We start from the raw sequence: 13384 nt of genomic DNA on the forward strand, positions 1-13384 counted from the left end.
CACTAAGAGTGAAGACTACCAATTATCAGTGTCTTTAAAGACACACATTTTTCATGGCTTTTTGAGCAAAAGAAATTACCTGGACCAACGTTCAAGGTTGAAATTGTTAAATGCTCAAGAGATTTCTCAGAATAGCTGAAACACTAAGTGTGATGACACCTATAGCTATTGGCTTGTTTAAGCTAGTGTCGTAACACCTACAGCCATTAGCTTGTTAAAACTAATGTCAGACTTGTTCAAAAAAGAAAGGTCACTAACTCATACTACGCAGTGTCTACAGGCCCCTTGGGCCTCTTGTTATCCTGTCCTGTGAAATATAAACTATATTCTTTTTACAACAATTGCAAAAACACGCTTTAAGCTTCTATCAATCACCCTTGTTGGTCCGGATGGAATCAAGCAAGAGATCTGTCTTTTCATGTCCATTCTGAGAATCAAACTCTAGACCCTTTGGTGAAAGGTGAGTGTGGTTCCACTGTGTCACCAGTCTACCCTATACTATAGCTCACAGCTTAGTACAGTTTAACTGTTAACTGTAGCTGTTTACTTTGTTTAATTACTTTGAAATAAATTGATTGGTTTCATTTAAAGTCTGTGATGTTTTACAATGGTATGTCTGTTCTCACATGTAATCATTAAATTATGACAGAGAAAAAAGTTATCAAACCCATCACATTGAATCCTCAGACCTCTGAGTAATATATTTTCTATTTGCTTATTGAATATTTTCCATGTCTATCACACATCAAACACAGCATCAGGTTAGCTTCAATTCAGCTTTAACCATAGCACTTCAATTTGTAAAGTGTTTCAATTCACAGAATTTACAATCAAAAGATAAAACACAAAGCTGATCTTGATTTTTCTCACTCTTAAAAAAGCTTTGTTTAAAAATCCTTTTTACTGATGAATTGGACAATGCTTTATGTTATACAAAGTGAACTCCCAAACAATGAAAACGGCTGATTCATTTCCTTAATGTTAAAAATATCATTGAAGTTTTAGTAGAAATGACAAAAAACAATTCTATGTCTTTGGATAAACCTGTCTCTTTTCATCACAGGTTATGAAAGCTATGTTCATTGGGGGGTCAAGTTGTGAAGTTTCAGGAAGACCCCTTGTGCCCTTATATTTAGGCTAATATGAGCGATTAATATAAGTTAAACTTACTTGTTGTATAAGCAATAAAGTTTTTATTTACACTGGTTCAATAATAATTCATTCATTGTGGAAAAACAATTTGATTTAGAGGTCATGTCCAGGTGACCCTTAAGACACCTAATAAGATCATTCTTTTTCGCATTCTGTTAGCGATTCTGGTCTCGTGTAGCCTTTTGTACCATGGCAATAAACCTGTAAGAACGCATGAATCAGTTAAAAAGACATGACTGAACCCAAGGAAAACCCATTGACACTAAGTCAAGTGTATCTTATGGATTCTGAAAATGGAGAGTATTGAAGTGAATTTATATCTGAACTTAATCAGACTGTGTGCAAACCTTTACGGAGGAAGTAAAGGGTACATTATGGTTGTTATGGTTACTTAGCTATCATCAAGGATGGAATTACTACAATAAAAAAATTATTCATAGTCTGTTTGTTTTTTTTTGTGTGTGTGTTTTTTATGACTTTCATAAAATATACTTTATTTTTGCTACCAGAATTTGGCAAAACCACAAAACTTTGAACTATCAAAAAAACCAACCAGTACAGTAACTTCATTCCCTCTACTGCACTATTGACCTAGCTTCACATCTGATCTCCTTGTAAACCCTCACTAAGACCAAATAAATCAATCAATCCATCAATCAGTATTGGCTATCAGACCCCATCCAGGGTGAGGTACAGTATATTGTGGAGTCTTCTGCCAGCGGAATCTTTGGCAGTCAACTTGGAATTTGCTTCTGTCATGACTAGAGAAAGATAGGTAAATTACCAACTACTAAACACTGTGTGATGGAAGTGTGCCAATGGACAGGTCATCAGGCTATTGTTGTCTGATGAGAAGTTTTGAAAACGTCTTGGATGGATGATAGCCAACCCTAACACTCAAACCTCCCATGTTGATTGGGATGATGTATAGCATGAAAGTTAATGCAATATTTGCATTTTTCAGTAACATAAAATATGTTTGTAGATATTACAGAAGATGTATGTGTATTGTAGGTGAAACTAATGAGCATACATTTCTAGAAATGAACAATGCATCAAAGTGAAAAACATCGATATCCCAAAGAGAGTGAATGACTTTGAGATATCAATAACTTAAATATTTTTATTTCCATCAATTATTGCTTTATATGCACAAAAGTCATGAATAAAAAAGAACACTTAAAATTTAATGCAAAACTTTTCATGAAATTCTAGTTCAGACTTATATTGATTGAAAACACAAGTCTCTATTGACAACAACTAAAAGCATTTGACCTTAGCTGACTTATATTTGACACCTTCTGTATAAGATTACAAGCCTCATTATACAGATTAAACTATATCTAGCTGTAGGTGAATGACTGCTGTGTCAGTACTGTCTTATAAAACATGCAAGACCTTCTGCATCAAGGTTAAATGAGTGAACAATTACCATATCCAAGGTTTAATGGGTGAACAATTGCTGTATCCTAGGTTTAATAGGTGAACAATTGCTGTATCCAAGGTTCAATGAGTGATCAATTGCTGTAACCAAGGTTTAATGGGTGATGAATTGCTGTAACCAAGGTTTAATGGGTGATCAATTGCTGTACCATAGGTTAAATGGATGAACAATTGATGTATCCATGATTTAAAGGGTGAACAATTGCTGTAACCAAGGTCCAATGGGTGAACAATTGATGTATCCAAGGTTTAGTGAATGAACAATTGCTGTATCCAAGGTTTAATGAGTGTTCAATTGTTGTATCCTAGGTGTAATGGGTGAACAATTGCTGTACCATAGGTTAAATGGATGAACAATAGCTGTAACCAAGGTTTAATGGGAGAACAATTGCTGTATCCAAGGTTTAATGGGTGAACAATAGCTTTAACCAAGGTTTAATGGGTGAACAATTGCTGTATCCAAGGTTTAAAGGGTGAACTATTGGTGTATCTCTGTTGTCTTATGAAGTAGACTATACAAGGTTAATGAGTGAATGATTGTCAAATCTTTGGTGACTTTCATGGTTTTATTTTCCTATTGGTATAAAAAGCTATTATATCAATTCTATTAAGACTGTTTTGCAATCCCTTTATTTCCAAGTTTTGGACAAATAATAAGCCTTTATCAACATAATCAGCAACTCGTATCCCTAGAGACGTATTGAATGAAACTTATGACTGACAATCAATGTGTGGTCACTTCAGTTCAAACAGAACAAACCTGCTAAACTCTGGGTTACTGACAACATGAGTTACCAACAATCAATGTGTGATCACTTCAGTACAAACAGAACAAACCTGCTAAACCCTGGGTTACTGACAACATGGGTTACCAACAACATGCTTTACTGACAACATGGGTTACTGAAAATTAATGTGTGGTCAGCCCAGTAGAAACAGAACAAAACTGCTAAAGTCTGGGTTACTGACAACATGGGTTACTGACAGAATGGGTTACTAAAAATTCATGTTTGATCACCCTGACTAGCGATGAGTTTCTGTTTTTACAATAATGATCTCATGACAACAGTGATGTCATGTTATGATGAGATCATAGATGTGTAATGATAGTTAAAATCAAGTTCCAGACAGCATTGTTAATCAGAGAAAATTTCACCCCAGGCAAACAGTTAGTCAACAACAATGAAAGTCTTAACGTAATTCCAATCACAGAGCTTTTCAAGTTTCTTTTTTCAGGAGATATCATCCTTAATTATTTTATGTTGAATTGAATTACAACCATAAGATTTGTATCTGCAATAAATGTTACGGTGATGTAGCCTGAGAGAGTTTCTGTTATTTTTCATGCTCTGCGCCGAAGTGTCTACAAATCCAACACTAGGTCACAAGGAAAATGGTTTTCTTCAAGCATAATGTAACACACTTCCAAGTAAATACATTTTCATTACCAGAGCGCATATGTCGGCTTTGATGAAATCAAGATCTGTGTTGCACTATATATATATATATATATATATAAGGGTGAGTCACCTCTATGTAGCAAACAGTCTTGTAACCATGTACTCCATGGAACCAGAGTTTTTCTGCTCACTGCAGAAGGTGTTAAACATATCCCCTGTCACCTTACCTTCCTACATATCAATGTGTCTGTGAAAAATTTCTTTTCATTTGAGAAAAAGACCAACTCTGAACAATAAATGTAATGTGAAGTGATTCTAACTTACAAATCAGACATAATATCAAACAATTTCCATCAACACAATCCATTTAGTTCATAGTCTGTTTGATATCCAGGCTATTCTGCTTAATATTTTTAAGATTACACATATTTTTCTTATATCAACCCTTTCCTTTCTAAACTTTCCATATTTTAAATCCACCACAGGGTTTTTCATCTATTACCAAACCAAGGACGAAGTTGCATCCATGAAGAAAAAGTCTCTCAAAAACAATAACGGATTGTAATATATTGGAAGATGATTGAATATTATGGAAAAAAGGGAAGGGGGAAGAGGGGAGACTGTTAAGAAAAGCAATTATCTTTGTACATACATCTTAAACAATCTCACAATCGCCTATGTTTGAAAATGGCAGGAAGTAATGTCCCAAACATCTACATGTTCTATCAAAAATAAGTTCAAGAACATTACAATCTGGCATGCTTCATATCTTTTTCTCTCCCAGAACCTCAATTTGATGTTTTCAGAAATGATTAGATTTTAAGTTTAGAATTGGCATCATTGAAAGGTGTTAATTCAAAATGGTGCATGGCTACAATAATAGCTTTAGCAAATTAGGATTTTAGATTTTAATGAAATTTAAAATTGTAAAAACAATACATAAAGTTTTAAATGTAAAATTTTCCATCCAACAGAGATAGAATTTTTAACTTTTATCTTGCTGCTGTTGCTAACTGCCAGTGACTAATACTCTAATCTCACATCATACAACAATATAAACCACAGTATTTGAAATTTGATGATTCAAATTTACATTTAATAAAAATCCTGGCAGGATGCCATTATTTTATACCCCTAAGAAGCCATAACTGCTAACAGTAAAGATAGTGCCAGGTACACAGACAGTGTATGCATCTTTTACCATGACAAAATATAATTTGGACTGACTCTAAGAATCGCGGCTGTGATGTGCAGTCAAACCTTTACTTATTTATTAACTAGTATTTTCCCAGATGTAGCTAAGTGACAGAAACAGGTGAAGCTCCAAACATTTGTGTATGGAGAGTTTCATTACATTTTACTCCTGCTTTGAGAAGCCATCGCTTCAGTATCTATAGATATCTCTACTGGAAAAACCATCTGTTTTACCATTTGAATCTGTATCAACAGGGGGTATATATTTATCACACGATGGCCAAGTTATCAGTAAATAAATGACGCACTGTGAAGCCATGTAATGGTGATGAAGTGACATCATACATACGCAGGTGATATTGGGTATGATATAACACCTGAGACAATAGATTATGGAGACAACATGACTTCCTGGGTGACATGACAAAATCTGATTCCATTTTAATTGCAAAAACTAAAAGTCATTTCAATTTGATATATCAATCTCATCATTTTCTTCATGAAATAATCAATTTCATTCTGCATTAACTGAGACAAGGACCCAGACCTGAACCTTAATCTATTTCACAAAAAGATTATCAATTTTCCTCGATCTAAAATGAGATGAGTCAGACCCAAGCTTTAATCTACGTCAATTTTATTCTGCCTTCAGTGTCAGCTCTGTTCAGTATTTATCAGTGTAAGATAATCAGTTTCCCCTGTCCACAATGACCATGAAACTGAAGCCTTAATCAGTATAAAGAGATAATCAGTTTAAACCTGCCTTGAGAGACCATGTTACCTGTTAATAACTGTTAATTATCCAATAAGCCTAGACTTCCATGCTTGTTAAGTCTGGCACTTGTGTGAATTTGTTGGCATAAGGTAATTAAGGTAAAGTATTTGGGTCATGCTCATTGTGGTTTCCTAATTATCGATGGATCAAAACATCAATTGTTGCACTGTAGTAAGCGGTAATCAAAATACATATATTCTTTTGTTATAAATCTGGCCCTAAAAAATACCTGTGCACTATACCTGGGTGCACACTATACCTGAGTGCTCATTATGCCCAAGAGCTCATTATACCTGATGATTTACTATACCCGAGTGCACACTATACGTGAGTCCTCACTATACCCGAGTGCTCATTATATCTGAGTGCTCACTGTACCTGAGTGCACACTGTACCTGAGTGCCTCATTTTACCTGAGTGATCACCATACCTGATTGCACACTGTACCCGAGTGCTCATTGTACCTGAGTGCTCACTTTACCTGAGTGATCACCATACCTGAGTGCACACTGTACCTGAGTGCCTCATTTTACCTGAGTGATCACCATACCTGATTGCACACTGTACCTGAGTGCTCATTGTACCTGAGTGCTCACTTTACCTGAGTGATCACCATACCTGAGTGCACACTGTACCTGAGTGCCTCATTTTACCTGAGTGATCACCATACCTGAGTGCACACTGTAACTGCATTTACAGTGTATGGAATTTACAAAAATTGTGGAACAGTTTTGATATATAACTTACCAAAGAATTCTATAAACATACATATTTTAGATCTTACTACCTTTGTTTTCACACTGATGGTATTACACAGACTACAACTGTATTAAGGACAGTTTCTGTATTTCATTTATAAAGCAATTATTGTTGAATGTGAAAATTCATCATTTCTTTATTTCCAAAAAAAATTATAAGATTATTATTATAACACCAATTATTATGCTAATCAGTATCAGGCTATATCAATGGTTTATACTTCATGCTGTATCTATTCTGCAATATTCCTTAAGGGGCAACATTTCATCCCCTAAGTCACAGGACAATGGCACCTAGCATTGATTGATATGGAAGGACTTACAGATTACAATGTCACCAACTCATCTGATTTTCTTAGGTCAGCCATGTCATTACCCTGCTAAAGTGGTGAAAAATATGTAACATCTGATATTTCTTTTGACTGATGTTTAGAAATTTCAAAATGAATTTTTTTATTTGATATTGTCATGATTATGTTCAAACATAACACAGGCATCCTGTAAATACATTTAGATGTAATAACTATAAAAAAAATACAACATAATTTATCATAAGATCTTTTTCCTTCAATGTGGCCCTTCACATTAGGTTTCTTGGGGGCTTGAGCCAGTTTTATACATAGCTAGATGTTGGTGACACCAATAATAACAAGCTGCATACTTCTGTATACACACCTCATTTCAAAGATAAAAAGAAAACCTATATAATACACTTTGTTTAATTAATAAGTACAGAAAATAAAAATTTACGTTCATTCAAGAATACCAAATTGGCCTTTAAAATCTTATTATTTTGCTAACAGACCTGGGTATTTGAGATACAGACAGACACCTGTATCCACTTGGAGAAAACACAGACCAATTAACCACACAATTCGCCAGCTCAGGAAGCCAGCCATGTAGCATAAAGACCTGTTAGGACTGACAACACAATCATATTGCAGTATACATATGGGATCAACTGCCTTTTTACCCAGGAGGTAGCAATATGTTTCTGCAATAAGAATTCTGCCATTCTTTTTAAAGCAAATTGTCACACACTGATATTCTCCTAATTTAATCAAATGTTACATAAAGTAAGCACTTTCAGTGATTGTCTCAAAGTCTTTCAATAATTTCTCAACACTTTTTTTCATGGTTTGGTAAGTCAACATCTGTATGTAAAAAACCTTCATCGTTAATATATGGAATACATTTTTTTTAAATAATCATGCTTCTGAGTGGCTTAAACATTTTTTTCTTAAATTTTCGCTTTTAACATTTTTGGTTTTAGAAGTGTGAAAAAGTGCTCTGAACATTTATGTTTGTATTTTTCAAGTAAATGTCCAAGTTAGTGTAACATGTAGAAACAATATTATTTGTTAAGAATAAAAGTTACTTCGAATATCCATATTATGTTTTCATAAAGTTATTAGATGATAAAAGTTGAACTGAAAAACAAGTAAATAAAAAAGAAAAAAAAAAGAAAATTGGACTATAAAAGTAACCCATTCAGCATTGTTATCTGTACCTGGTATATCACTGACAGGTTGACATTCAGCATTGTTATCTGTACCTGGTATATCACTGACAGGTTGACATTCAGCATTGTTATCTGTACCTGGTATATCACTGACAGGTTGACATTCAGCATTGTTATCTGTACCTGGTATATCACTGACAGGTTGACATTCAGCATTGTTATCTGTACCTGGTATATCACTGACAGGTTGACATTCAGCATTGTTATCTGTACCTGGTATATCACTGACAGGTTGACATTCAGCATTGTTATCTGTACCTGGTATATCACTGACAGGTTGACATTCAGCATTGTTATCTGTACCTGGTATATCACTGACAGGTTGACATTCAGCATTGTTATCTGTACCTGGTATATCACTGACAGGTTGACATTCAGCATTGTTATCTGTACCTGGTATATCACTGACAGGTTGACATTCAGCATTGTTATCTGTACCTGGTATATCACTGACAGGTTGACATTCAGCATTGTTATCTGTACCTGGTATATCACTGACAGGTTGACAATCATAAATAATTGTTTTATACCAGTAGGATTAAATGATTATTTAATACCACCTAGACTAAATGATTATTTAATACAAGGTAGATTAAATGATTATTTAATACAAGCTAGACTGAACTTTAAAATCCTTAAAATTTTAATTGGCACTTCAGTTCACAGTACTGACAAAGCCAATGTAACATTAAACATGAATAAGATGATTTAATTTGTGAGTTTTGATTTTGTACTGATAGAACTATAAATATAAGTATAATTAGGTACATGAACTAGAGAATTTTATATTAAACAAGAACAAACATTACACATTGGATTTGCTGATATAGCTACATGCTCATGCAGTATGGAAGTAATGTTGTCAAATAATGAATATTGGAAATTTCTGATTACGGCCTCAAACTAAATCAATTCAGCTATTTGTAAAATCATCTATTAATCACAGTATTTCTTTTTATCAAGTACAAACCATTTTGACATAACAAGGTTTGCAATTTATTTTCAGTGTAGTGAATCAATAAGGCCTCACTTGATTAAGATGTAAATCAAAATGATTCCTACATGTTTGTTTTTTAAACATCACATCCACAGTGGATTGAGACATTTGGAAATACATGTACTGTGTGTTAATTAATGTCACTCTGACATTACTCCAATAGGCTGTTAGCATGAAAGATCTCCCACCATTTATTGTGCACAATGAAGTTGATATTGATTTTTGATAAAATTGCAGTCTGTTCATGATAACTTTTTTTTTTTATCCAAGCAAGAGAATCATCTCTTTTTTTCTCTCTCTCCTGCAATTATCGATCTACTTATTGATTGTGAAGAAAATCTGAGCCAATCTGATGTAGAGATCATCTGTAAGATTATTGACAAGGAAACAAATGGTACCTAATGAAACATGATATGGCTGTGGCCGACTTTCCAAAGGCAAAATGGAGGACATGTTGTTGCCATGGTAACCTAGCTGTCTGTATTTATCAGATATTCCAAGAACTTCCAACCATTTGTGTACAAGAGTGATTGAAGGAAATCAGAATTATGTGATTTTTCATTGACTTTGTTTATTTAGAAAAAAACTGATCTATTTGCCTTTGATTAAGATAATTTTATTACTACAGCGTTGACATTAGATTAGTATTACCCTCTTACACGATTTTTCAATTAGAGAAAATGTTCGTATTTGTGTATTTTATCGAAAGAATATCTAACTTATTTCACCACGATCTATAAAAATGTCAGAGATTGCAGATGTCATGTAGTATTTGCAACATGTGAGATTGTGAAAAGTTGGAAGATTAGACATACTTCACACAACATTAATGACATTTCAGTTTATTACAGAGTTATCTTTTCCTGATTGTGGGACCTCTTGTTAACACAAGTATTCATACCACTAATAAAAGTCTGACAGACCATGATATTTATATTCCAAGACATGTATCCTCTCCTCAGGATCAAATAAGTCTTGAATCAGATGTTTGACAAAGTTATACTTATGAGAACCAATTAGAGAAAATTTAAGTACTTAGTACTATAGATATTTATAGGTATATATACATATTTTTGTTTTTAACACATGGAAAGTAGGTATGAAGTAGCAATATATTGTTTGTTTACAGATTGACAGAGCAGGTTTATAAGGGGATGCATTTTACTTGGATTTCAGACTGTTGCAAGAGATCCAAATTAAGATAACTTGTGCGACATAACTCTATATTTGCAGATTTGAGACATTTGTCTTTCTCAATGTTTCATATCACTGTGCGACATAACTCTATATTTGCAGATTTGAGACATTTGGCTTTCTCAATGTTTCATATCACTGTGCGACATAATTCTATATTTGCAGATCAGAGACATTTGTCTTTCTCAGTGTTTCATATCGCTGTGCGACATAACTCTATATTTGCAGATTTGAGACATTTGTCTTTCTCAATGTTTCATATCACTGTGCGACATAACTCTATATTTGCAGATTTGAGACATTTGGCTATCTTTACGTTTCTCATTTACTGATGGGAAAGCTGAAACAAAAATATCATGAATGTGTAAAGTACACAAAAATCTGTATTATGTAAAAATTCTCAGAAACGACCAATTGAGTTACAAAAAAACCTTTGCTCACTATCAAACATGAAAGTACCTAAAACCTCACTTTACACCTAAATGTGAGCAATTTCCTCTCCCAATTCTTTGGTAATGATGCTAGTTCTACAAAGCCAATCTAAGTCCAGCTTGTCCTCACCAATACTGGGACCATGCTACTTGAAACCACTAATTGCTTACAGCCTTGTACACAAGTGCTTCAATATGTTCCTTGTGATTTTTTAACAAGATTCCCAACACACTAGGTAAAGATATCAGGCATGGTTTATATACAGTTTCCATGGGAAAATAATCAACACCCATATTGACAGGATGTAATTCAAAGTTTGTCGCCTGGCAACTGCAAGGATTACAAGAAAAATTTAACTTATCACCCCAATAAGATCTTAAGTCAATTACTGGGGTATATACTTGTGCATGAATGTTAATAGCGTGCCAAAATAGTTTTGTGAAAATTGAAAATTGAAGGAAGGATATATTAATGACAATGAGAACACATCAGGAAAAATCATATATAAAATTATAGAGACTTAATGGACAGTATCTATTTACACATGAAATCAATTATGTCAGAAAGATGCAATAAGGAAGAATGGATGGACAGGGAAAAACTTCAATTTAGGAGGTAACTGAATATTGACTTACTGAAAAAAGACCTTAGAATCAATATCATCACATTGATTCTTTTCAGGAAGCATCCATTACTTACATGGTGTTCCTCCTGACATCACATATATCAACAAATTTAAGTCTCACTTTACAGTAAAAAAAAGTGTTTATTGTGAAAAATTGCTTAAAGACTGTTTTTTCCTCATGAAAGAAAAATCCTTTTATATTCTATAAAGTTCTAACATAATTTAAAAACCAATATTTCTAATGTAGATGAATAAACATATGACTGTATGAAAGTGTTGTTTACAGTGATTTGGCGACAATTATATAAACATATGACTGTTTGAAAGTGTTGCTCGCTGTGATACGGTGACAATTGTATAAACATATGACTGTTTGAAAGTGTTGCTCGCTGTGATACGGTGACAATTGTATAAACATATGACTGTATGAAAGTGTTGCTCGCTGTGATATGGTGACAATTGTATAAACATATGACTGTATGAAAGTGTTGTTTACAGTGATTTGGTGACAATTATATAAACATATGACTGTATGAAAGTGTTGCTTGCTGTGATATGGTGACAATTGTATAAACATATGACTGTATGAAAGTGTTGCTCGCTGTGATATGGTGACAATCATATAAACATATGACTGTGTGAAAGTGTTGCTTGCTGTGATATGGTGACAATCATATAAACATATGACTGTATGAAAGTGTTGTTTACAGTGATTTGGCGACAATTATATAAACATATGACTGTATGAAAGTGTTGCTCGCTGTGATATGGTGACAATTGTATAAACATATGACTGTTTGAAAGTGTTGCTTGCTGTGATTTGGTGACAATCATATAAACATATGACTGTGTGAAAGTGTTGCTTGCTGTGATATGGTGACAATCATATAAACATATGACTGTATGAAAGTGTTGCTTGCTGTGATTTGGTGACAATTGTATAAACATATGACTGTGTGAAAGTGTTGCTTGCTGTGATATGGTGACAATCATATAAACATATGACTGTATGAAAGTGTTGCTTGCTGTGATATGGTGACAATTGTGACAATAAATTGGACTTAGCTGTAGGTGTTTTCCTTATAACACCAGTTTAATACCTGTATATAATGTACATGTAATTGATTAAATCTTTCTATCACTTCCCAGCTAAAAATCACATTTACAGTTCATAGGTCAAATTTGTGGTATTATTTTCCTTAGGATAATAAGATGACAACACGAATAGTAATAATGTATAGTCCAGTTCTAATCTTGGATGGAGGATGGGACATTTTAGAAGACGTGTTGACCATGAATTTTCATTTCTAAGTTACATGACAAAAGATGCATTTCTGTTCTCTTTTTCTTTCTTTTAGAAATTTAGGTACAATTTATTATACTGTAGAAACAAGCTTACCATGACTTTTTGTTGACTGATGATTTCCTCGGCACCGTTGAGAAGTTCATACGATTATACAAAGGGACACTGACTGTCCCTATTGGGTCTTCCCATAGACGTCTATACTCAGCCATTGTCCTCAGGGTGGAGGGTACCTGTTGTTACACCCTTATCCCCTGTTGTCTATCAAACCCACAAGATATTCACAGTATCCACGACACAGTGCAAAGCTTGAAGACATTCACACCAGACTCCAGGGGCCCAAATACTGTTAAATCCACATTAACAGAGTCTGGGAATTCAAACTTACTGATGTAGGTCAAACTTCAAAATCCAAACACACTTTAGTCAGCATCAGAGCAGATTGCTAAATACACACAAGATGTAAAGAAAATTCTTTCTAAGTAGCAAGGTTATTATTGATAAACTGTTCTCTGGTTAAAACCTGCCAAAATCCAGTAAGTTCACTGCTGACAATCTTTAAGTCTTTGGAATTTCAACAACCATCACA

The 13384-nt window shown here is 33.9% G+C and overlaps 1 protein-coding gene across 1 annotated transcript in view; it reads right to left on the minus strand.

Annotated features, from left to right (window-relative positions):
* The window catches only part of LOC132544732 (kelch-like protein 5), a 70548-nt gene extending 57541 nt beyond the window's left edge, over positions 1 to 13007 (minus strand). The window contains exon 1 of the mRNA XM_060208379.1: positions 12892 to 13007. Within this exon, the coding sequence (XP_060064362.1) occupies positions 12892 to 13007 (116 nt within the window). The remainder of the gene's footprint in view (positions 1 to 12891) is intronic.
* Positions 13008 to 13384: the final 377 nt, after the last annotated feature.

The sequence above is a fragment of the Ylistrum balloti genome, unplaced genomic scaffold (genome assembly GCF_031769215.1).
Source record: "Ylistrum balloti isolate Yb309-2 unplaced genomic scaffold, AGI_CSIRO_Ybal_v1 Utg369808, whole genome shotgun sequence".
In the NCBI taxonomy this organism is placed as follows: Eukaryota; Metazoa; Mollusca; class Bivalvia; order Pectinida; family Pectinidae; genus Ylistrum; species Ylistrum balloti.